Consider the following 27,068-nt stretch of genomic DNA (forward strand, 5'->3'; position numbering starts at 1 on the left):
GTCCAGGGGGTTCAGATCCTTGTGGAGGTAGAGGAAATCAAGGGAGTGGCTTGTTTGTACTATGTAGTGTGTAGGGAGTGTGTATATGTTTGTGCACATGGCAGCATGTGTGTGTAATGACTAAGCGGACGTCCTGACTCCAGAGGGTTAAAAAAGAGAGAACGAGAGAGAGATAATGTGGGCGGTCCCTCTTGTTAAGAGGTAGATGTCAGTCTTCTTTCCTCCAGATGTATGTCAGACCAAGTGCTCCACTGACTTATTTTGCCCCCAACTTCCCTGGAGCAAAGAGCAAGACAATTGGACAACTTTACTCTGAGAGCATTTTATTTCTTCCTGTCATTGTCTGACTGAAGAATGGGACAGCTCTTTCCCTCTGGGTAGATTTCAGGTTTGTGAATGAATTTATCTGATTCAACTGACAGGTCTAGTCCCGGGGTTTAAAAAAATTGTTTTGATGCATGCAGGCCAACATGTAGACACTAACGGTGACACCTGGTAGGTTTGTGTGCAATATAAGTTTTGTGTTTCCAAACAGTATCCCATACTTAAAGAAAAAGAATGTTAGCCATTTGTGTGTGTGCAAAGTTTAAGAGTGACCTTTTGACTGGAATCAAATTGCAATGACATGCAAAAAAGTTGTTTTTTAATTGTGGTATAATGTAAATCTTACTGTTTGTTTTAGTATAACAATGATTTTTATGCTAAATTATCATCAAAATGCAGGCATATATCCACAGTTGTTAGTGTTAATTGTTGGAATGACTGCTGTGTGTAATTGTGTGGGTTGTCAGACATGAGGATGATTGTTTAAATTGTGTCCAAAGACTTTATAAACTTTATATATTTGTTTTCAATTTTTAGCCATATTCTGTTCATGTTACCAAGTAAATGTTAATCTATTTGTCAAGATGTTGTCGAAAGTCAGTCTGCCACAGTCTTACTTAATCATAAAGAAGTAAATTATTTCAATATACAAATGCTCATAAAATGTGTGTTTTTTTTAAACTGTACTTTAAAAACTAAGTTTGGTAGAAATCAGCACCAATATGATGGAGATCATAAAAGTAATGGAAAATACTTTACATTGTGGGTTCTGTCATTCCAGACTGTGATGCAGACATGATTGCTACTGTAGCTTTCACTTTGGAGGTGGGCCGAAAGTGTGGAGAGCTGTAATGGAAAAGCCTCTAGGTTTTTTCTCCTTTCCACATCATGGCACGAAACGCTGATGTAAATTCCAGTGCAAAGGAGAGAACTGAGACTCTGTTTATTAATCCATATGTCTGAAGTTCATAGTGCAAAAGGACCTAGGCTTTCGTTTAAGTAGTCCTGAAGCTACTCTCTTCTCACATTGTGCCTTTAGGGCTTCACTAGAATACAGATGGCCTACGCCTTGCTGTGGTCACAAGAGGACAGTCCCCATATGTGTGGTTTTGGCTATGAGTTTTTGTAATTATAGTTTTCACGCAAACATGCTCCTGTGGCCAACTTAGGGTGAGTTCTTCAAAGAAAACGGGCACCAGACCGATGTCACTGTTGACTCTTTCAGGTCACAGCTGTCTGGACAAATGGGAAGCCACTAATAAAAGCATGGCGACTAGCAGCAGGTTTGGAATTCGTATCTACGACTTATTTGCTCTCCAAGAAACATGTTCCCAGTGGTTAAGTGGGAGTTGTAAACTGATGGCTGCCACTGCTTCTGGAGCAACATGTAGGCACGGAAATACTCTTTCTCTCTAATTGTGTTTACAGCGTAAACGCCGTTATTTCTCCCCTCTAACTCCTGCATAGTCCACTTACAGAAGGTTCCTTTTGTAATGGAACCTTAACCGTGACTTTATTCTTTTGTGTTAAATGGGGCAAAGCCCCTTTTTGTGTTCCTCAATGCAGAACTCATTATGAAAGCATTTCACAAAACTAAGGGTTTGTGGTGTAGTCCACTTATCATGATTTGTAAGCACTGGCTACAGTACTGACATTTTAAAAAGAGACTTTTAGTGAGGCAAACTTCTTGGTCGGTTGCGATTTCTGTTCCACAAAGCGGAGGAGGTGAAATGGAAAAAATGATAGGCCGGGAGCATCTTGAATCTCCATCTATTGGGCTACAATGTTAATGTTACTTTTTCACAACCCCTCAAACACAATTTATCCGAATGAACACAATCTGAGATATTAAACACATTGTGGCTTTTGACACAGTTAAATATGTGGCATGATTAATCACTCATACTGCTCGCTGCTCACATTTTATCTGATTTAATTGCTATCCTAGATAACCTGCTTAAGGCGGAGAACTCTACAGTCATAACCAGAGGATGCTTCGCTCTTGTTTGAAAAAAAATGAAAGACCTGTTTTACATAGTCCAAACATTCTGTTTAGAATATAGTCACAAACTGTGTTGAACAGCCGTTGGGAAAGCATGATTGCTCTTTGGTTTTGGAAACATTTTTTAGGTTGTAAAATAAATGTCCAATTAATTCATTTTCAAATCCATATATTTATTTTTTTTCCAGGGTGAGCTTAACTCGTTCAATTGATTTTATCTTCCTCAAACATAAGTGTTGAAATGAATGCATGTATTAGTCACATAATTTGGGGTGTCTGAAAAATGTTAGGTTCAAAATGTGATTGAAGCCAAGTTTGGCTCTAATAATTGTATTTTAACTTTTCGTTCCACTACTGTTACGTTACACTATTCTTTCATTGCTCTTATAATTTAGGCCAAGCTCTAAGTACTACTTTCTAAATAGTTTCTGCCCTATTTTTCATGATAATCTTTTATCTTATTTGGTCTTTATTGCATGTTAACCTGGAGTGCCAGGTCTCGTTGTATACAACATTTTATTACGTTGCTGTCAATGACAATAAAGACATTTAAAATTAATTTATATATATATATATATATATATATATATATATATATATATATATATATATATATATTGGCTAGGCAATTATTTTCTCTGTTAAATTAACACTCAGCGATTTAGCGTTCCTGGAATGACAGATTTTATGAAGTTGATTTACTACAGTTTCTTACACTTGATTAGTGATGCAGAAGTGGCCAATTGAACTTATCAACAGGCGATCCTACCCACTATGTCTTGAAAAACCTCTGTAACAGCTCGCTCACCTCTGTTTTTTTAGTTCTGTCTTTGAGATATCGCATGCAAAATCCTGATTTGTCTGCGCCCGATCCTTGTAAAGTTTTTTTCAGTGGATAGCAAACGACATATTTGCCTAAAGTAAATCTAATTACAGCAGTAATTGCTTTGCAATGTACAATATTAATCAGAATAACAGAAACATACATTTTTGGGGGTTGTTATATCCGCCCTGCTTTATTCCTGGACCCTGGCTATTTCAGCTGAAAATGAAAATCTCCATTCTGATCCCTGACTAGTTTAACTTCTTTTATCTGAGCCTGTAACGAGGAAATCAGTTTTGAATTCCCTTTTCCAGCTGGCGTAGCATGTTACACAGCATAGGTGTGTGTCCCAGCAAAACAGTTGAATTTTAACAATCCTCAGCTGACCTCTAATGGTTTTGCCCTCCATGTGTTTTCTTTTCCTTTTTTAATTCAGCGGAAAGTGCAGGACTGTGAAAAAGACCACATCAAATCTCAAATTCGGGAGTTGCGTGGCCAGAAGACAAACCAAAGACTAGGTGAGAACCACTCTCCTTCTGTAGAACGCACCCTCACACGATGATCCATTCTCTACACTTCCTTGACTGTTGCCATACAACAACTTGTATATGCTGTAAACATTCGCCTGAAGGTCATTTTTAGATTCCTTGGTAGAGAACACTGTGTCTGTGTAATAAACCTGTAGCTGCATTAAACAACCAACAGCTAAATACAACTTCCTCCTCAAATGCTTGTTAAAACATCCAGCTAAAAGAGCCATTCTTCTTTGATCGAAGTCAAAAAGTCAGATTGTTATAGAATCTAAAAGACCTTTCATGTTGCTTTATTAACTTTGCAGAGGCGCTAAAGCCATCAGCTTAAATTATTTTGGTTCTTAAGTATTGAGAAAATTTTATTAACTTTTCAAGCCTTTAATAAAATTGCATGAATTACATGCATTGAATGGACAGATTTTTTTTGTTTTTGTTTTTCAACCCATGACGATTAAAGCTTCTTTTTTATAAAAAAACAAAAACAAATGATGTGTTACTTGCATCTTGAGCTTATTTTGAAACCTCCACCCTCTCGAACAGTGGTCTCCAACATGGTGCCCGCAGATCTGTTCTTAAAATAGGTTACCAGTAACAGGTCATTGTGATTTTCCAGTCAAATGATTTTTGAAGTGGTTTAGTCTCTTTAACTCTGCTTCCAATAATTTACCTGGGAAAAACATGGTAACAAGATAGTAATAACATTATTATCATTATTTTAGAAATTAATATCAAACTGGGAGTCCTTTGCTGTAATTGTTTTTTTTTTAAAAGTAGCTCTCAACTTGAAAAAACGTTAGAGAACCCTGGTCTAGACATTGTAATGTATGGTGTAATCCTTTTTAGTTGACAAAGCAATTGTCCATAAAAGATCAGATTCAGATTCAGATCTACTTTATTGTCATTCTAGTACACGTGTATACAGAACGACATGTCGATACATCTGACCCGCACAGTTTCCTCGAATGTACAGATATAAGTAAAAGTTGTATTGTATTATGGCTACGTATAGTATTTTACCATACCATAGTGCCGATAGTGCAAGAGGAGTAGCTAACCAGATGTGAAAAATGGGCATTCAGGTTAACAAGTCAGGTAAACAGTAACATTAACACTGTAACAGTAACGCTGTAAGTACAATAGTGCAGAGAGCAAATGTGCAAGGAGTGGCAAGCTATAAAGAACTGCCAGTAGTGCAAAAAGTCAGATTAGCAGCCGTTAAGATTTTGGTTAACTATATGTTAGATTGACCATTTAACAGTCTAATGGCCAGGGGGACTAGACTACTGCGGAACCTGGTGGTCCTGCACCGCACACTGCAGTACCTCTTCCCAGAGGCTAGCAGAGTGAACAGTCCATGATGGGGGTGAGAGGGGTCCCCGATAATGTTTTTAGCATGGGATAGGCAGCGCTTCTGGCCAATGTCCTGAATGGAGGGAAGTGTAGTCCCGATTATTTTCTCTGCTGTCCTCGTTACCATCCTCACACTACCCCAGTTTCAAAGCTTTAGTAAAATTATTTTTTCTTCATCCATGGTTTTTGTTTTTTACCTCCTGGGATCTACACTTGGGTTATAAAACTTTAGAAACCAGGGAAAAGCCAAGCAGCCACATCTCTGCTAAATAAAGCTGATACCGGAACTGAACCAATGTTGATGTGGCAAATCTAATGTTGCTGATTTATTCTCATCTTATAATTTAAGACCGGGTGAAGGTTGTGTCAACAACAGAAAAAAAGACCACCAGTGAAAAGCACTTTTCAACAAAGGCAGAGAACATTATGTGGTTGGCCCAGGAGTGAGTAGGCAGTGTAAGCCGGTGGTTTCTTAAGTGGCTATTTGTCCCTTTTTAGGGTGAAAGTATGTGAAACTGAAAGACGACCCAGTAAAAAACACATTCTTTTGTGATGGTCAACATTACAAAACTCCCTTTCCCATGCTACTCAAACCAAAAAAGCTTCTGCAGCATTTACAAGCTGACTGTATGATTTAGAAAATGAAATGCTTGTATAGTCTGAATTTAGAAAATGAAATGCTTGTATAGACTGGTAGTATGCGTTATTTCCCTGATTGACATGAATGCTTGGTGTTCTGCCAACCATGAATCGCATTTATACCCCTTAAACCGAAAACAATAAAAAACCATTGCCAATTCCACATTTTGTCCTTTATTCCTCACTTCTTTGCACTCTTGGTGTTCTCACGATGTAGTAACCAGAGTCCACTACTTCCTTGACAAAGGTCCGACAATGTTCTATTAAAAGTGATTATTATTATTTTCTTTGACTGCAGCAAGTTTAGTATGTGTGTGAAAGTTAATTGGCAGTGTTGAGTGGGAGACTATTTTTGACCATTTTTTTCAGTCTGGTTCGGCCACCTTGCGTGATGGGTTTTGAAAAGCATGTTTGGTTTCTCAATAGTGTTTTTATCCACATATAAACTTGCATATCAGATTCTGTAGCACTGCTGTAAACTTGTATCTGGAGTAGAGATGTAATTTTGTAGGGCTACTAATTATGAGTTGAGCCGTCAAGAGTATTGGAGACAATATTTGTTTGCAGAAAAAGAGAAAAGCAACACTTTTTATTTTTTCATTAAAAATCAAAACGATTCAATCACATATCAGTAAGGCAAATATCAAAACCGAAATTGAAGATTTTTAGAAAGGAAAATGGGGAGAGGTTGTGGCTTTACATCTGCTGAAAGGTGGATATATTTAAATTTTTTTGGTTTCTTTGCTTGTAAAAACGTTTTGAGGGAGTTTCTGATTTTTATTATTTCTTCGTTGAGTCATCAAGAGAAATGAGACTAATAAAATCTTCTTTCAGCTCGTTTTTTATTGACTACATTTTTATCGTTTTTTATTTTTCCATCCATCCATTATCTGCATCGCTTATCCAGTAGGGTCGCGGGGTTACTGGTGCCCATCCCAGCTATCCTCGGGCAGTGGGCAGGGGACACCCTGAAAAGTTTGCCAGCCAGTCGCAGGGCACTCAGAACAACTCACTCGCACGTTCACACCTAGGGGCAATTTGGATCGACCAATTAACTTGACATGCATGTTTTTGGAACGTGGGAGGAAAACTGAGTGTCCGGAGGAAACCCACGCTAGCACGGTGAGAACATGCAAACTCCAGACAGGAAGGTTCGATCTTATGACCTTATGAACTGTGCCGCACACGCGCTAACCACTGCGCTGCCCGTTTTTGTTTTGAAAAATTGTATTAAATGAACAGATGTCAAATATGTGCTTATACTTTGTGCCAGATATTTCATTTCAAATTGAATTATGGCTAAATTATTCAAAGTAAAGACTGAAATGAAAATGTAAAACATTTTATTTGAGGATATACTTTGTTTTTGTAATGTAAATTTTTCGTTATTACAATAACCAGCATTTATAGATTATCGAAGCCCGAGTTTGGGTGGGTAAAAATATGATATCTTCAAGTTTAAGAAAGGATGCAATAATGGAGCTGTACTTTTGCTTGCCTAATAACTGAACAAAACGAAATAGACGGTTCCTAATCACTTTTTTTTTTTGTCTTTGTCACTCTACAGTGAACTTTTACCTAATTTAAAGTTTCAAGATGTTAATATTAAGCAACTTTAATGTCAAGAAACACAGAGGCCGTGAAAAAAAACATGACAAAATGTAAGTAAGTAAAAATATTTTAAAAAGCAAAAACAAAATCCCTGGAAAAATGCAAAAAATAACTTTAAAATATTAACTCTGCAGTGCTATCAACAAACTATAAAATACAAAAGAAAATAATTTCAACCTATATTGACAGTCTCTCTGAAAAACAAGCAAAAAATATAAATTGTGTAAAAGAAAGAAGAAAAAATCAGTAGGGTCTACTGAAGATTGGCTTTTAAAATGTGCTTTAAGGAACCATTTGTAATATTTAGTGGCTTCTAGTGGTACAAAAAAACTTACCAATTACAACACCAATGTTTTATTTTAAAAAGAATCTTAGGCATCCACGTATCACTGCCCCTCGCTCATACCAGACAACACAGTGCCATCTAGTGGTCATATATTACACATTTGGACTTTAAGAGACTTGTTTGGCTTCTTCTGCCACTGACAAACAATGCACTGTTTGGAGCCATAAATATAACTAAAATGAATCCAAATTTAGCTCCCTCTCCAGTCTTGACTTTTTTATGTGCAGTACTTTCTTTAAGGGTCTCTAACTCAATTTACTTGGGGGCCTCTGAAGCTAGGGGTCCGTGTGAAACTGGGCTAAATCAGGTTTTTCAGAAGGAAAGCCTTGATTAAAAACGTTCTACTCTTCTCAAATATATTTTTTAATTTGTTACACAAAAAAGATTTAAAAAAACATTAGGAATTAATGTTGAAATTATAAATGAATTAATATAAAAAAGTAAAAATGAATCCGTAATTTGCATGGGATTTACTTACATTAAAGGGACTATGTATATTATTTAACCACAGATTTTTGCTTTTTTGTGTAGTGCTGGGAAGAACACAGTTTGGAGTCTCAGTTACCAAAATGCACAATTTTTTCCTCCCATTTTCTTGCCCAGCTTTTTTGAGTTTTTTTTTTGGTTACCTGTACCAGCAAGATGACTGACAATTGGATCATGTTGGGTAAAATGAACGAAAATTATTTTTAAGAAATGCACGTTCTATATCTTAGTTGGTGCATTTTGCATTATTTTTTAAATAAATGTTCTTTTTAATGCTTTTTTTTCTTACCACTAGTAGGCACTAAATAATGCAACTGTTCCTTCAAACTTGCATATCATGGTGGGGGTGTCAAACCATCATCCCGCGGGCCGCACTAGTCCCCACGACAAATGTTTGAGACCCCTGCCCTAGACTGTCTACCCGCCAGAGTCTCACAAAATTCTATGGGAAACACTAAAGTTTGTCACGTTCATCACTTCGTCGTGGACAATCCCTTATTATAATAACTATAGCAGGGAAAAGAAAAAATGACGCACAACACCTTCAACTTTCATTTAAACAGCCAATAATAAAACAGTGTAGACCCGTGATAACATCTAATTGGGTCTGTTCCCATCCAGTATCGGCAACGGTCTACATACGGGTATGCAAGTGACGTCATACGTCAACTAGCTACAGTATACATCCCTTAACAGACATTATCTGCTTCAGGTGGGTAAATGTAGCTGCTTGATAACTTTCTTTCTGATCTGGTTTCTTCATCTCTGGAATGTGCTCAGCCACAGATATTCCCCTATAAAACGCACTGTTGGGTGTTTAGAGGTCGAAAGGATGTGGGCGCTGCTCTCTGGTTTGGAGTGCGGTTTCCTGAGGAGAGAGAGCAATAAAAGCTCAAATAAATTGGGAATAAAACTCTTGTCTCCATTTCATTCAGACTTCCTTTTTTTTAACTTTTTGTTACTTCCAGCAACGCTTCCTCTTTCATTCGCAACAGAATCTGGCAAATGTAACTCAAGAACATAGGGTATTTAAGTCTAGATCCTACGCGTCTCCAATCTGATTTTGAGTGATATTTTTTTAATCCTGGTCTCTTTCAACTGTGAGTGTCCGGAAGTATATAATTTCCCTTCATTTTAATTTGTCGACCACCTGTTGCTTTTCATTGTATCCAGTAAAACCGTAGAAACATTAAAGTTGTATTTTAGCCCTTGAGTGAAAAGGTAATTTGTATTTGGGGCACAATTTTACCCAAATTTGATCTTTAAAATACTGACAGGTTAAAATGTTGTGTTTTGCATAAAATAATTACATTTGCATTGGAAATTTGTTTCAATTTATTTTTCTTTTCTTTTTTTTTTTTATCGTACAGTAAATATCTTTACTCAGGTACTCTTTTTTTTTTTTTTCATCACTTAATGAGTTTGAAACACCTGATCTTTTCTCCAAGGGCCATATGAGTGTAATGGCTGTCCTCAAAGGGCCTAATGCAAATTATAACTAACTAAATCTAATTGAATGATATGAAAAATAAATAGCTACTCCTTCATGTACTATAACTCTGATATATTAATTATTAAGCCACAAACAACAGTTGAATTGCAATAATGTTGCATGACATATGTTATGAAATAATCTTACTGGATATTTTAAGTAATATCTATTTATCAATTCCACTTATTGGCATTGATATGGAAACACTGACCTGTAGTGACACTGAGCAGTCACTTTGCGGGTATCTTAGTCGACTGTCATTAAGGGAAATGCAGTTTTTGGTCAATTCACTCATCCATCCAGCCATTACCTGCACCACTTACCTTCAGTAGGATCATGGGTCAAATAACTCTTTTAACGTATTTATATTTAGGGCAGTCCCTGGCTATATAAAATCATGTGGCGGGCCACATTTGGCTCCTGGACCATGAGTTTTACACGTGCGCTTTGGATGGAAGACAACATTTAAAAAAAAGCTTAGGTGGTTTATTGTTTACCCCACGATTAACTTTTGTCCAAAATAAAAACCTTACTGTTCAGCTATCATGGGTCACACTAGGAGCCTCCGACAAGCTGATTCAATACATTTTTTTGTGTAAAAGCTTTTCTTTCCATTTCTAACAGCGTTGTGTTTTCTTTTTAAATAGTCTCCCCCTTCATTGAATTTGTTTGTTGTCTGTAGAATAAGCCATACAGTCCTACAATAAAACTTGAGTAGCTATTTGTTGGTCTGACAAACTTTTAACGCAGCCTCATGTGTTGCTACATGAGCAAAGTTGGCAATCAGGTGATTGAGTTTCTTTCAGTTGTTACAGTTATGCTCCCCCTAATTTTCTTTGTACTGTTAATTTTCTCCATTGCAGGAGCCAACTCGGGCATGATGCTTGTTCTTGATCATTTGGTCAAAAGCGAGGGCCCTGAACCTCTACTGATCGATCCACCAACAGAAGCAGTGGCCACAGATCCCGACATGGATTTGTCTCATCGTCAGAGGTCTGATTCTGCAGCTTCAGACTGCAGCGTTGGCTCTTCACATTCCAGATCCAATATGGATTCTTTGACTACAGAGAAGAGCCTTAGCTTAAGCTACAGAGCCCGTTCGGATTCAGGAGCATCAGACCGAAGCAAGCGCTCCTCTCAGCGGAGCAGACAAGACTCTGGGACATCAGAGCATAGTATTGAAACCCAATTTTGCGCAACTCACACAGTAGGCTCAGATGTGTCCGATTCTTGTAGCAGGGTCCCTTTTGCTTCTGGAGATGTTGACCGCATTGATTTGTCAAGAAACCGCAGGGACTCTGGAACCTCAGATTGCAGTTTGAGTATGTTTTCTGATGAGAAGTACCCTTTGGAGGAAGAGGCAGGGACCCAAAGTGTCTCAGCTCAAAACATTGACTCTGAAAACCAGACGGGCCACAATGTAACAAGTCACCACGTTCCACCAAGAGAGGACCTGTTTGTTGACCAGGACCTTACAGACGGATCTGCTTGGTCCTGCAGAACTCTGGAAACTAGTTTAATCAATGGTACCACTGATGAAAAGCATGACATCCTCAAACAGAAGGTAAACAATAGTCAGTTTTTTTGCACCTCAAAAATCTGAACTTTATCTTTTAAAAAATGTAAGACTATGATGTAAAAAAAGAGGGTAGGTTTTTGGAGTTTCTCAGTAGTATGCATGTATTCTCATAAACCCGTTTTAAATTATAGTTTTTATCTTTTGTATAGGCACTAACCACTAGAGGGAACTATTTAGTCACAAAATGTGTACAATATAAGTTCTTGCCGTCTTTGCCTTGACACATAGGCGACACCCAAGTTACATTGCGTTCATAAGCACAGAGTTGAAGTCCAGTTAAAGGTTGTTTATCCTTTGTTGCTTGGCTACACAAACAAACACATCTGCACCTGAACATCTCCACTTCCCTTCAGCTGTATTCGAGCCTCACCTGTTGTCAAGGAGGCACAGGCGATGTTCTGTTTTTCTTCACGTAAAAGCACAAAAGTACAGTACACACATTCAACCTTGCAAGATAACGAGCGTTAACTGTTAGTTCTCACCTGAAGGTCCGATGATTTTTCTTTATGTGTGTTTACCCAAGGTTAGCCTCAACTTCATTTACAGTTTATTTCAATTTAGGCTTACCGTAAGTCACCTTAATGTAATATAAACACTGTGAGGCCCAATGGCCATAAAAGAGAACTCGGACCTACAACATTACGCAAAACTCAAATTTGGTATACTGAATTAAAAAGATGAGCAGTCCATTTTGTACTGTGTTGGATAATGTTGTTGTCACATTGAACAGCCATAATTCTATAGCCTCTTCATTGGCTTTGATTCGGGACATTAAGAGCTAAGAGTTGTGTATTGTTGTTTGTTAATCCCAATGTAATTGATCTTTGTATTACTCTCCCCTAATCACGGTTCTGTTTTTGGTTTTTATCTAGATTGTGGCGTCTGATCCAATCCTCACTCATGGCAAGAATGCTGGTAAAACAAAATGAACTCACTGGCTACTTATACAGACACTAATGACTTGTTCATAATTAAGCTAAAAATTGGGATCCAGATGTCAGTGTTATAGCAGTATGAACTATTTATATTAAAAGAACATTTGCACGTGTGACAGTATTTGTTTGAGGACACTTTGCCATAGTCACAGTGATTGATTTGAATACATTTTTGTGATTTGCACCCAAAACCTTCTAGTTGTAAGACAACTTTTCTACTAACATGGCGCCCTAATGTCTATATACTATTAGAAATGATCAGTGCTACTTACAAAAAGTAACGAGTAACATTTACTAGTTAGCAACTTCAAACACAAATAATTGTGTTACACCCCACATTACTAGCACCCAAAAGTAGTGTGGCATTCTTAAAGTTACCATCTTGTTAAAAACTACTGCATATACTTGCATTTAATCTAACCACCTAAAACTGCTTATGACAAAGGAATGGAAGAAAACGTGCACACCAACCTGTGGAAGTGGTGAACCCTTCATATTTGTTTGCTTCTGGAATCTTGAGAGCTTGCAAACTAACACAGCCAAGACTCCTTATCCATTTTGTCTTTTGTCTTAAAGCAACTGAATGATTTTATGCTCTATTTCTGGGTAATGTCTAAGACGTTTTTTTTTCTCCAGGCATGGTGTATTGCAAAAATAATTTTACAAATAAAAGACCAAAAACTTTCACTCTATTACTGTAAATTCTGCGCTCACGTTTGCCCCATTGATTTTGTTGTTCCTGTATAAGCCAGGCTCCCTTTCCACACGCTGCCTACCTTTCACTGCTGGTGAGAAACAACCAAATATGCGCATATCAACCTACCCCCTGATTTCGTTTTTTTCTTTTATAGCTGTAAATAAAGCTTAGATGCGAGTGTATATACTCTAGGTATAATTTCAGTAGGTAAAATGTACGTGTCCTCGTACATTGTGCTTGAGACTGTGCCACTGTAGCTGTAGTCATTTGTACTTTGTAGGTACTTACAAATATGCCCACCCTTCTGTCTTCTGTATTCATCATTGTGAAGCTGGCAGATTTAGGATTGTAATTTCTTTCGTGAAGCAGGACCTTTCAAAGAACGGAAGAAGCTGAAATCCATCCGCTTTTAAAAAGTAGCTCAGTAACGCACCATGTTGTAACGACAGTTGAGTTATAAAATTGTTTTAATAACGCATTATCGTATTTGTTACCAAGAAAAGTAATCCTTCCTTTGCATCGCACTACTCCTTGTTTTTGGTTATGTCTAGATTATATACTTTAAATTGTAAATTCACAGGATAAATGGTCATTTTTGATACCCAAAAAAATTATCCATCTGTTCTGTCTTTACAGTCCATGAAACAAAGGATGTTCAAGTGGAGCAGTCAATGCGCAACAACTCCATACGTGATCGGATGCGCAAGTTCAATGAACCCAATCTGAACATAATTTCCCCAACTATAAAGAAAGCTCCTCTGAGCAGCAGCGGCCAGACAAACTTCTCCAGATCCGCGGAGCTGTTTACTACAGCTACAACATCATTCATCTCCCCTGGCAGCAGGCCAGCATGGGGCCAGGCAGACTCCGCAGCTCACACCTCTGCTGTGAGCCAGGCCACACCTCAGTTTAGAGGTGTGGCTAACAAACCTCTGCCTTCGGCTGGCCAATCCCAGCAAATCGTGGGTGGTACGAGGCATCTGACTGAGAAGAGTGAGCCGGTCTTGAGGGATTCAAAGGAGGACCAGACCCTTGGGGTAGAAGCTGGACAGCAGGATAACACAGAGGAACCAGAACCAAACCCAGACATGAAGACGTTTTTCACCATTGAGATCAAGGATGGTCGCACCACGTCTTCGTCAGCATCCTCTCAGAGGGGCAATATTGTCCCCATTAGCAACATGTCGCCACGCATCACTGCTAGTCCTCAGTTGCAGAGAACAGGTATGCTATGCTAACAACAGGAAACTTATTTTCTCCAGTTTGTATTTTAAATGTTAGTATTAGTTATGATAATTAGGACTTGGTTGTGTAACAGGAACTGTTATTAACTGCATTGCGCATCACAACCAAGCCACTGACCCTATGAGCTGTAGGAGGGTACAAGTACCAGTGACAAAGCTTTTCGTCAGCCGTTTTCTAAAGGGTGTTTGTCATGTAGAGGCCTTGTTGAGTATGTGAGGTCAGTCAGTACTTCACCATGGAAAGTATCTCAGGACAAAGTACACAACAACTATTCTTCCCTTCTCAAACTAGACTGAATTGTATGATGAAACGGACCTTGTAAACAGGCACAGTGCAGCGGTTTGTCTGCTATGTGATTTGTTTTCGAGAAGTATGAGGGGTGAAATGGGAGTTCAGTGGTTTCTCCTTATTCGGGAATTTACTTGAATTTACTTGATTTTGCTTGTATTATTTGATTTATCAAGATAATACACAAAAATACATTGAGGTCAGGGTTATGCTTTGAATTTCATTTTATTTTTTTGTTTTATTGTTTCCAACATGGTATGCATTGCAGTTGCACAGTTAAGGGTGGGGTGCGTATGTCCTTTCAAAGGTTGAAAGTTAAATATTTTCCTAATTATGTATGTTTTAATAATGCTCAATTTAGTTCAACCATCCCTTAATGCATTATTTTTTTTACTCTGCCTATCTGCTTTTATCTTACTCTCAGCAGCAATCTTCAGGGCGAAACACATTAGGTCCAAGGAATGGAGGCTGTGGGGAAGGCTAGAGAGTCAGGCTTTTCGCCGCACGTTTTTTTTTTTTTTTTTTTTTTTTTACCGATCAATTTGTGTAGCATGAAAATGGTGAAAGTAAGAAAAGGCCTACCTCAAACTCAAAACACAGACCCAAACCCTAAGAAAAATGAAAAAAGAAGAGTTTCTCAAATGCATGCACATGCATCAAAAATGATGAAAGTTGACTGAGGCTGCAGAAATGACACAAGCAAGGAGATGTTGCCAGAGAGTAAAAATGTTCTAAATTCCACAAAACTCCACAATTAAGATGGTAATGCAAACGTGCTTTTGATCATCTTTTTTAGCATTTGTAATGTGATTTGTCCTCAGATAATTTCAGTATAATTAGTATTGCTTTATTAATTATTTATCTTAGCTTTGGCAAATTTATAATAATACTAATTTTAAGTGTCTGAACAAATTGTAAGTCTTATCAAATCAATTTGTATTTGGCCCTCTGAGAAAAGATGCTCTGGATTGAGTGATCTAATGTTTCTTAATGCATAAGTAGGATAATGCATAAAAGTGGTGTACCGTCTTATCGGTCCCTTATGTTAATGGCTGTCAAGCTAAAGCTTTTCCATTGCAAATACAACCCAAACATCTGAACTTGTTCCTTTTTCAGAGCTGACTTTTGGGCTCAGCGCCACACCATTCAAGATGTCCTCTTCCAGTATCTCCACTGGATCCTCCTATAAGGTATTGACTTGGAATTCTAAATGGTCACTGAGGTTTTCCAGATCCAATCACAACATGGACAGTATGTTCTCTTTGACACTTTGTAGATGTTATTGTATTTAAGAGAACGTGCAGTTTTATGCAACCAAATTCCCCCCATAAAGGAAGCGAACATGTCTGTTCAGTGAAAACCGGACAGAGTACGAGAAGCAGAAAGACGAGCAGTGTTTATCAAATACAGAGAGGGTAGCCAGTCACATCTGTCCTTGTAGGGTATGTGCAGGAGAGTAAAAGAGGAGGAGGAGGTGCTCTGGGCATTCCTCTTTTTCTCTCCGAAAGGCAAGTGCCCCCTGAGATCTGTCCTGAAAGTGTTATTTAAATCACATCTGTCTATCATTCATCTCACCAAATGACAAATAGTTCCATCGAGGCTTTATTTGGCCACACTTGAGATGCATCACTTCGGGGAGCCTGCGGAGTTGACTGCTGACTGAGGAGAGTGACTGCTGATGAGACGGTTCTCTTCACTCAGTGAGGAGTTAAAACCCAAATTGTTGCCTTCCTTAACCTCCACTGCCCTCCTAGAAAGGAAGTGTTCTCATGAACCCAAGGGTAGCTGGAGGGAGGTGAGAAGGTGGGAAGAGGTGGGGTCTTGCCCACACTTTAATGGCATTGGCGAGGGCAGACATAATCTGGGTTTGGGATCAGTTAATTGGGGCAAGGAGGAGTGTCCGTCAGGCTTGATATAAGGTGTTGGAACGAGACCGTGTCCAACTTTTTAATCTTCACCGAGGGAAAGGTTCGAATCAAGAAGGCTTATCGATAGAGTGAAGTGTTTTTTTTATTTTTTATTTTAGAAGATGATACTGACGTACCTGAGCAAAATAATTTAACAAACAGGTAATGTTTTGATTTTTGAAGGATATTTGCACTTTTGGTAAGTATCTTTTCAGATATTTTGACCAACAAAAACTACACCATAGTAAGCAACCCGACGGTTACTCACCGATAAGTATGATTAGCGTAAATCTTAGCTTTGCTGTCAAGTTTTTTTATTCACGACGGTTTTTCTTCGGAGATTAACCACAGGCTATACTGTGAACCAGAAAATCGGACATCGCGGATAACAGCATGCTTGCTCCATTTGATACTTACTTACGAATGAAGAACCACAACAATGGGATTGATGTTTTGGGTGGACAAGTCAAGAATATTATCTTAAAACTACCACATTCTTTGTTTGTTTGTTTTTTTTAGTCAGGTTTTTAGAATTTTGTTAGAAGTATTTGAATGGTTTCTCGTAGTTTTACTTTCAAAAACTTTGAATCCAATAGAGATAATTCAGTACAGTGCTGTGTGAAATGTTATTTTTTTGTGTGTTTTTTATATATGTATATATATATATATATATATATATATATATATAATATGATATAAACATGTTTTTTAAATGATTGCGTCCGTGGTAAAGTCAACCCCCAAAAAAATGAATCCACTTAGATCGTATTTTAAAATATGATTTTGGATCACTACAAGTCACCCAAAATAAGTCATTTCAGTTGTTCCACTTTTTTATTGTTGAGTCATTAAGTTACAATTTCGCAAAATTTTCTGTTTTTATTTTATTAGCTGTAAAATTCTGTGATTCAATTAGTTTTGTTATTGAAGGTGACACGTTATCTTTTGTGAAATCAAGATTAGCTTGCAAAATTATGCATTTATATTGTAAAACTATTTGCCAATTTCTCTGACATTTATTTTTGATCAAATCAGTAAATGAATCACAATAGATTGAGTCCAAGAGTGTGTAGCAAACTCACCTTTTTTCTCAGATCAGTACCCGAGATATCTCACTTTTTAAAAATGTTATAAATACATTACTTTCATTTTATGATAGATTGATTTATAAAAAACAACAGCAACAAGTAAACAAACATCGTCATCACTATAATAATAATAACTTTTAAAATTTGCCACAGTGATTTACTGCCCTGTTTGCCAATAGTCTGTGTGAAATCTCACTTGCATCATACAATTGGTCATTAACTGATGTATTCATTTATAAATAATTATGTTTCTTTTTAAATAGACACTCTCAAAGCAATGATTTACAGATGAGTTTTTATTTTTATGACTAGCCACAACACCACTGGGCCTCAGTTTCTGATCTATTTGTGTGGTCTTGGCTTATCCGCGGCGCTGCACTGTAAAAACCTCCACTCTTTCCTTTTCTGTATTTGTACTGCTCTTGTCCTACTGACAGTTTTGTCAAAAGCAGAACTGTCTCTATCGCTAACAGATTGACGTCTGGCCATAGCAAAAACATCTGCGATCGATTTAAATTTGTCTCTAGGTTTAGATTGTAATGTTCAAAGCAATAAACTTAGGTTTTCCTTGTAGCTTTGGATTTGACCCTCAATATTTATAAATTACCATTGATACAATTAATGGTAATAAGTCAAAATGGTCAGATGACTGTTCACTCCCTGACCGTGTCGATCAGTACGGCTGTTCACAAGTGTACTACAATTGAGCAACAAGTGATGACAACTTAGTCTGTGTTTCCCACCGTCACAGAGATAACTGTTGAGCCCTAGCTCATACTTGTAACTCTGGACCCTAGTGACCTTCAGTCAATGACTGATTGTCTTGGATTTGCACTATGTGATGATGGCCCCATTGTTAAAATACCACTGGGCTATGGCGTATGATGCTTGATTAATCACTTCACATTCTCCATTGTATTTAATCATCCTTGTCTCGTTCTTCGGTTGGACACTAATGAAAAAGTCATTATATTCCTATTTTTCCCCAGTCATTAAAATTTCCTTGAGTATTCATTTATAATAATTTTCTGTGCTAATATTTGAAGATTTTGGGTTTGCTTTCCTGCATAATACAAACCCAACTGCAGAGGTTAATGTAAAAAACGCGTTATTTCCGTCATCTTGCCCTTTGTTTCTTGCACGCTCATACAGACATTAATAAATTAACACAAAGGTTGCTTGGTACAGTGTTAAACTTTGAGATGAAATGTAATTTCTGTATTACAATTGCTGTTTACAAATAAACATGAAATTATACCGTTTATAATGTCAAATAATTTTAAAATTGACTACAATCCAGAAGCATTCCAAGGAAAAAACTGCTCATTACCGAATTGAACTGTTGTTGAATCTGTTTATGTGTAATTATGCATCTAAGATGGCACATGTGAAGTGTGTCAATTGCTCTCGTTGTCTAACATTAAACGGTATGTATGTTATAGGTAATATTAGACCAATGTTCAAGATACCTAATACCAGTCACCGAATAATTTAGTTAAAAACCAGACTACAATTATGCAATATCTCAATGAGAAAGCTGCAGATGACCTACCAACCCTAATAACCTCCCCCTGGTAGTTAGATGCTTGTTGGCCATCTCAGGCTTCAACCAGCTGACTGGCTCTATGGAACTATGCATGAGCCAGAGATAAAGAGCCTGTGGCACCTGGAAAAAGGGGATGGGACTTCTGTTGTCTTGGCAGCGAGATTCTTTGAATGCTCATTGGTTGGCACTGTTTGGGTCACTGAACGGGGGAGTGGTTTGTGAAGTGTATAAAAAAACTGTTGACAGGTCTTAGAAAAGGACTGGACGAGAGATCACTTGTTGGATGTTTTTTTTTAAATTGCCTAATGGCATTTTGGTTGATATTTGTGGACCATTGGAGAAAAGAGATTTGATAGAGTTTGACATTCTGAATGTTGTGGTAGAGGTAAAACTTTGAAAACTGAACAAGGGTGACGATGCCTGGTGTTAACTTAGACTTTCAAATAGCTGCAGAAGGACCAAAGGAACTTGGCAGCCCAGATGGTGCTTGTTCTTCATCTGGCCTAGAGGAGGCCATTGGAGATCTTCTTTCAGAGCAGGTCTACGAAGAAGAGCAGTTTGGAGAGAGGAATGTGGAATCCGCACTCAGATGTGTGGTTGAGGAGATCCATTGTGACCTCAAATCATTTAGAAAACAGTTGGATTTACAGCTGGAGCAAGCAGAAAGTCAGATGGTGCCTCTGGCCCAGGCCCTGGCCAGTCTGCAAGAGGACAATTTGGGATTGAGGATTCAGCAGGAGAGGTTGATAAAGCAAGTGGATGCTCTTTGTCAAGCAATGGGGCTTCCTGATTCTTTATCACAGGTTATTTCAAACCTACCATCCAAATCTCCTTCAAATAATTCCCATACCTGCGAAAACCTGACTGAAAAACGACAAGTGTGTGAGGAAAACCTAAATGCGGCAACTGAAGATGACCCACCTGTTCAAACCATAGAAACTACAAAGAAATCAATGGACCTTGACTCTGCTTCAATATGCACGGACGCAACCCCAACTTTGGAATGTGAACCCACTCCAATCTCTCACCCTCCAGCTTTTGCGTCCTGTCGCTCTCTGTCTGCTCCCGCCTTGATCGGAAACATTTCATGGAACAGCAGCTTGGTACTGTGCATATTGTGGTTCTGATCAGAACTTTGTGTTCTTCTGTTACTTTCACCTTGTTAAATACCTATCTTGACGTTCGTGTTTGGTCAATGCAATAATAGTGATCCAACAATTGAATTCAAAGTCCTGCTCAGAAAATGAGTGTGCCAAATCGCCTTCAACATGACATTGACACAACGGCTCTAAAGAAAAGTGTTTTCACCCCCCCCCCCCCCCACCCCCGCTCCCCCACCACATGCGCCCACACATTTTCTATCTTTTGCTACTTGAAGGCCTTGTTTGGCCATGCTACAACACAAAACATTCTTTGTCAGTCAATTGACTCTGTCCACCCATTCCCAGGGGCTAAAAGTCCACAAAGATTTGGTTAACTGTGGTCACACAAGACTGGCTTGTCTTGACTTTGTCCCACCCCTGGGAGACATGGCCTGGCTTGGGCCTTCTCAGAAAAGCAGTAGAAGGAGTTAGAGTCAGCTGTCTGAGCTAAATCTGGACCCTAGTACAGCAAAAATTGAGTGGCCGCAGCTACAGTGGTCTTCCACAGGCATTCAGCTCCATGTGAACATTTAAGACGTGTTTTGTTTAGGATTCATGGTCACTGAATGTATTTTGGTGCACGCCCAAGGCGTTCCCCTCTCAAGCAACTACAATAAGGTACATTATCTCAGTTTCTTGCGAGTGTTGCAGCTTCAACAAATACACAAATAACTAACAGATACTGTATTTTGCACTAAGGCGCACTGGATTATAAGGTGCACCTCAAAAATTCGTTTTTGTGATTTTTTTTCATTTATAAGGCACAACGGAATATAAGGCGCCTAAATATCAATTAACTGTAAGGGCTAGTGTTTTTTCCTCAATATTAATAGGTACCATTTTTGTTCATTCATCAGTTTAAATATATCAGTTTGATGCAACAGGATTTGAACCTGGATCATAGCGGGGAGCTTGCTGAAACTTTTCAAGTAGACTGCTAGGGATACAAATGACACATGAAAATGAATTGGGTTTTACATCATCATTACAGTATTCTTAGTCACGGTACCACGTTGTTGAAAGTATTATTGGGCTGGGCCGCAAGAAAATTGTCAGACATTAAACCGGTCCGTGGTACAGAAAAGGTTGGGGACAACTGCTATACAGTTTTGTATCGCGGACATGCAAGTCTTTATGGCACGCACAAAATGCTTAACTGAATAAAGAGCAAGGCATTTGGGGAAGTAATTCAGTCATTCTGAAAGACGTAAATAAACGCATGGCTGCACGTATTTAACATTTGTCACTTACAATGCACACATTAAAATATTCTGGCCAATTTGCGTTTTTTAGGTGCACCAGCAAATGTTATTAAAAAAAATATATAACACATTCCCTAGTCTTTGATTACATGGGGTAGTCGAAAAGGTTAGATGTCATATTGCTATCACCTATTTTTTTGTGATGCTTATTCCCACATTTGTAATTTTCAAACTTTTACTTTATCCAATTTAGTTTCAGAATGGCTCTAACATCAATATGTCCTCTTATCAAGTAGGCCACATGATGTTACATACTGTAAATAATGACTTTCCCACTATCTAAGTCAAATTTCAAAGCATAGCCAACTGTCGGTCACAATTGACACTAGCTTTTTACCAGGGTTGGATGAGGCTGTGGGGGTGGAAGAAGAAATGAGTTATGCGGAGTGGGCAGTCTTTGTCAGGAAAAGCAGATTATCGGGAAGATGTGGTCTTTGAAAACATGTTCACTGATTCAGGCCTATTATGGTTGCTCACTTTCATCTCTCCATGACGATTATTTTTGAAATGTCAACTTTGGCAGTTTTCTTAACATAACCCAGGTTTCATAATTTTAAAACTCAAGGCCAGGAGGTTTCCAACCATTGTCACAATTTATCTATTGCACACTAAATAGTTAAACATCTTGCATTGCATGTTTTTGTTCTTGATCTTTTGTTTTGTCTCCTGTAGATGGAGACTGAGCCTGTCGCTGCCTCAGATTCAGTGTTTTCGTCCACCCCATCAGTCAAAGTGCACATCCCCACCATGCCAAATGGTTCTGCGATCGAAGCAAATGCTCAGGAGTGTCCCGGAAAACTGACCGCAGATCAGTTGGCTGCAATAGAGGATGAAGAGCTTCTTGACAAAATGGTACTTCACACCTAAGTTGTGATTCTGAATGATTTATAAGTCCACTTAGTGACAAAAGCAACAACTCCTGACATTCACGCAGTTTGTGTCAGTGGAGTAAAACTTGTCAACTGGGTTATATTTGGATAAATCACAGCCTGTTTTGTGTTTGCACATCACCATCATCAGAACAGAATTCTTAAACAGCTGTGACCTTTTTTATGTATTGACTAACCTCTCATTGTTAATATTCATGTCTCTTCCGACAGCTTGATGAGTCCAAAGATTTTGAGGAACGGAAAATGATCCGCGCAGCCATGAGGGACCTTCGGAAGAAAAAGCGAGGTAACCGAAGGATGGCTCATCTATTTTGTCATGGATGACACAATCCCTCTGAGATGCAACCTTCTAAAAATTATAGAGACAAGTGTTTACAAATATAGTGGTCTTTTCCCAAATATTTTTTCTTAGAGGCCATGCTGGGGTGTTCTCAAGAGGAAATAGGTAGGGCAGGTTGCCTTACAGCGTGTTAAAACAACTAATAATTGTGTGTATAGTGTGTGTGTGATTCCACCATTGCCCAACACTTAAATGCATTAAATGACACGACTGTGTTGGCCATTATAAACTGGTTTGATGCATGGTTTTGCATTTCCGTTTAAGAGACGTTTCTTAGTCACCTTAAAAGGTGTTCTGAAACTTCACACATTAGTTTGGGTCATGGAGATGAGTCAACTGATGTATGAAACTCATTGAGTAAACCCATATTGTTTCGCATCATTTTTTTGCTACTGTTCATATCACATTGCATTCCAAAGTTGCCATTGAAAAGTCTTTTATATATTTTCCTAGTAAGACCTTATTTGTGGAAGCAACAAATTTTCCAAAATATCACCCTCCCTCTGTTTTTTGTCAACATATATTACTTCTCTCTGATGCATGCGTTTTTTTTCTCCCTTCCAGACCAGAGAGAAAAAGAACGCGAGATACGCCTGCAAGCGCTTCGCCAGCAGAGAGACGAGCGTTCCAACAAAAACCGTGGCGGAGCTGGAGAAGTTGTGACGAGGAAGGTGGAGAAGTCTGCTGATGGCTCCACCCTCAGCCAAGTCACCAAGACAGACCGCTTTGCCCAATCTGGTACTTTTTGCCATTTTGCTTTTATTCATCTTCTTAAATTACAATTTTAATGACACTGTTGACATGGTAAGAACTGCAATTGTCTATTATATGTGTGCTTAGACGATGGAAGCAGATCATCTCGCAGCACTGTTGTTGAGGCTAGCTATTTGCAGAAAACAGACAGTGAGTCGTCCCTTCTTCCACTCCGTTAAATAAATGACATCCATAAACTGCACACTGGATGACTTGCTTAAATGTGAAAGTGACATATTCACCTGTATATTTTAGGAGGGACGGTTCAGTCCAAATCATACAGCTACTCATCGTCATCCTCCTCTAACACAAGCAAAAAAGTTGGCAGGTGAGTTTCAAAGCCTTTTGCCCAATATTATTGATCGGTATTCAAGTGTAATTACACTGTTAAAAAAAGCTCCATTTGCAGAAAAGCCATCTAATTTTCTCATTTTCATATAATACACATATTTATCCAAAATTAATAAAAATTCTTGGAATTAAATTCTAAAATCGCAAATGGTACATTACACCCGCACCCCATTTTACAATATATTTTGTACTAAGAAAATAAATTGTACTTGATAATCCTCATTTTTGGAATGTTTTTCTTTTGTTTTACAAATATTTTTTTTTACAATTTAGGAATGTTTATTTGTTAACTATTTGGCCAGCAAATGAGGTTTCTTCTTGGATTTTTATGTTTAATAGAATAATAAATAACTAAATACCTCTAACTCACAGGTTTTGACTATTCCCTTCCTCAAGGTAGTCCACGTGAAAAACGTAAAACTATGTATACAGTGACCCTTTGCTATAATGCGGCTTACTTTTCAAGGTTTAACTACTTCAAAAATGTTCTAAACAGTCGCCCCACCTCTTCTCTGTCTATCAATAACATTGCGGTTTGATCCAGCACCATGAAATAGTATTAGCCCTTTTCCTGAATTCTGTGTTATTTTTGTGTATTTATCACTCACAAAGGTTTCAGATTATCCAACCAATTTTAATATGAAGACACACAAGGAAATACAAAATGCAGTTGGAAATGTTGATTCCATTTATTAAGGAACAAAAAAATATTTGCCTATTTGTAAAAGCAATTGCCCACCTCTGTTAAATAACAAAGTAACTGTGACTAACCTCAGTTTTGGGAAAGCTGAGTTCAATTTCACAGGCCAAAATTGGTTGCAACCCCCTGTGTTGAATCAAGGAATCAGTTAAATTAAATCTGATAGACAAAGGGAAAGTAGACTACAAAATCTCAAGAACACAATGGAAATTCTAGAAGAAATTACACAAAAAGTGCCTGAAATCCATCGGTCCGGAAAAGGTTTTAAAGCCATTTCTATGGTTGTAGGGCTCCAGCAGACTATTGTCAGAGCCATTATCCAAAAAAGGAAAATGCTGGTAACAGTGGCCAACATTCCCAGGAGTGGTCGACCTAATAAGATTACTCCGAGAGTGTGACAATGGCTTATCCACAAGGGTACAAAAGAACTTAGATAAATATCCAAGAATCCGCAGTCCTCACTGGCCTCAGTGTTCCTGACTCCATTATAAAAATGACACCGACCAAAAATGGCATATACGGGAGCGTTTGCAGGTGAAAAACACCAACAGAAATTGTCTGGGGCTGCTTTGCTGCCTCACGAACAGAATTTCCTGTGGTTGACAGAATAATTAATTCTGGTGGTCACCAGAAAATCCTGTGGAACGTCCGGCCATCATTCCGTGCCCTCAAACTCGAGCGCTCTTGGATCATGCAGCAGGGCAACGAGCATAAACACACCAGCAAGACCACCTCTGAATAGCTCCAGAAGAAAAGGAAGAATTGCGTATTTAAATCCAATTAAGATTCTGTGGTGTGACAGTAAATGGGGACAGTTCATGCCACAAACCCCTCAAATATGGCAAATTTAGAAACAATTTTGCAAAGAAGAGTGGGCCAAAATCATCCACAGCTTTGTGAAAGATTCATTACCAATTGTTGTAAAAATTTTATTTCTGTGATTGCTGCCAAAAGTGGCCTGATGCTATGAGGTTCAGGGGGCTTTTTTCCACTCACAAAGGGCCAAATGGCTTATATTTTGTGTGCCTTAATAAATTGAATCAACATTTCAAAAGTACATATTTTAATTCATTGGGTTGTCTCAGTGTGATATGAAAATTAGTTTGATCATATGAAACCCTTGTGAGTGATATGCAAAAAAAAAAAAAAAACAGAAATCAGGAAGGGGGTAAATGCTTATTCAAGACACTGTACAGACAACAGCTTGCCGAATTTGCTGTAAGTACATGCAAATTCTCTTGGAATATTGAGTTTCTCTAGCTAAAACCCATAATGTTGATTTAGCGCTCTGGGCCAACGAATGCAACTGCATGGCAGGCACAAAAGGCAGCGGAAAACTTCTGGACATACTAAGGGAAGGCAAAAGCTATGCGGCGTTCTCAATCGTTTTTTATTTTCTTCCTTTCAATTACTCTGGTCGTGGTGGGCGTTGCTTATCCCAGCAATTCAAAGCCGTCAGTACAGAGTGATGATCAAAATTATTCTTTGACGGTACGGGTGTTATTTGTCAAAGTTTTCCGAACTACTTTTATTTGTTGAAAAAATGCTTGGTTCTGTAAAATGGCTTGTTCATTTCAGTGTAAAATAGGGTATATGGATAATAATTGTAAAAGAATCAAGGTTTCTACTTCAGATTTTGCCTATTATATATAACGGATTCTTTTTGGAATTAAACCCACACAAAAAATAAGGGTAGTTAAAGAAGACAAAAACTTCCTCCCCCCACAGAAATTTTCAAATATATTTTAAAGTATGAAAAATAAACAGTTTGGGGTCGACACTATCATACAATGTGTTTTCGCCGCTTTCTTCTCCAAATAAAGTGTTTCACTCTCTACTATTTCAGCGTGTTTGATCGCGAGGACGAGTCAACGTCTCGCAGTGGCGGCTTGGCAGCGTTGGAGCGAAGGCAAGCGGAGAGGCGAAAGGAGCTGATGCGGGCGCAGACTTTGCCCAAAACGTCGGCCATGCAAGCTCGCAAAGCCATGATCGAGAAGTTTGAGAAGGAGGGAGGCGGGTGAGAAGAAACACTAAGAGAATAAGGGCTGCAACCAAGGACTATTTTAATAGTCGACGAGTCAGACTGTTGAAACGATGAGTCCAATAATCATATCATCAATATTTGTTTCTTAAATTAAGCATGAAGTTGTCTTATGTAGAAAATCATAAAACATTAAAAAACAGGTACACTGAAAAACTTATTTTTTATCAGAAATACTGCGGATTCTTACCTAAAACCAATTAAGAACAGTCAGTGCAGAAATAAATCCGTAAATAAACCTCTGTCCATTTTTTAGTCTCAGGCAAATAAATGAATAAATACATTAAAATAGAGTAGGAAGTTGTATCCCTGTGAACGAAAAACATGCTCATTAGCAGCAGTAAAACAGTACATAAAAATATATGTACAGTTTGTGTTTAGATTCAGTGGTCAATAAGTCTCTAACAAAAGAACTGACATTTGTTCTTCAGACTGCATGCATTTAGTTTAAGTCTGGCATAACACTCGAGCTCTTTTTTTATAGCGAAATAAACGCAGATAAAATTACAACGCGGTATTGTCTTGAATGTTACATGAATCATCCTTTTTAACTGCACAAACCTTTTATTTGACAAGTGGAAATGTTTTCATTAGGGTGAAAGAGTGGGTCCTCAAGTCAGACCAGTTGAAAACATGTGCTCTAAGTGTTTGTGCATCGTTGAGGTACTGCCATTGTATGGATAGACTACTTGGCAAAA

General features: G+C 38.1%; 1 protein-coding gene across 1 annotated transcript in view; it reads left to right on the plus strand.

Moving 5' to 3' along the window:
* Positions 1 to 27,068, plus strand: part of smtnb (smoothelin b) — a 55,228-nt gene that overhangs the window by 23,163 nt on the left and 4,997 nt on the right. The window contains 12 exon segments of the mRNA XM_088335805.1: positions 3,586 to 3,667; positions 10,470 to 11,170; positions 12,058 to 12,100; positions 13,454 to 14,041; positions 15,467 to 15,540; positions 21,968 to 22,147; positions 22,396 to 22,471; positions 22,598 to 22,630; positions 23,090 to 23,263; positions 23,366 to 23,428; positions 23,534 to 23,606; positions 26,176 to 26,346. Coding sequence (XP_088191931.1) covers positions 3,586 to 3,667; positions 10,470 to 11,170; positions 12,058 to 12,100; positions 13,454 to 14,041; positions 15,467 to 15,540; positions 21,968 to 22,147; positions 22,396 to 22,471; positions 22,598 to 22,630; positions 23,090 to 23,263; positions 23,366 to 23,428; positions 23,534 to 23,606; positions 26,176 to 26,346 — 2,258 coding nt within the window.

The sequence above is a fragment of the Urocampus carinirostris genome, chromosome 5, assembly GCF_059441175.1.
Source record: "Urocampus carinirostris isolate Australia breed hairy pipefish chromosome 5, RoL_Ucar_1.0, whole genome shotgun sequence".
Classification (NCBI taxonomy): domain Eukaryota; kingdom Metazoa; phylum Chordata; class Actinopteri; order Syngnathiformes; family Syngnathidae; genus Urocampus; species Urocampus carinirostris.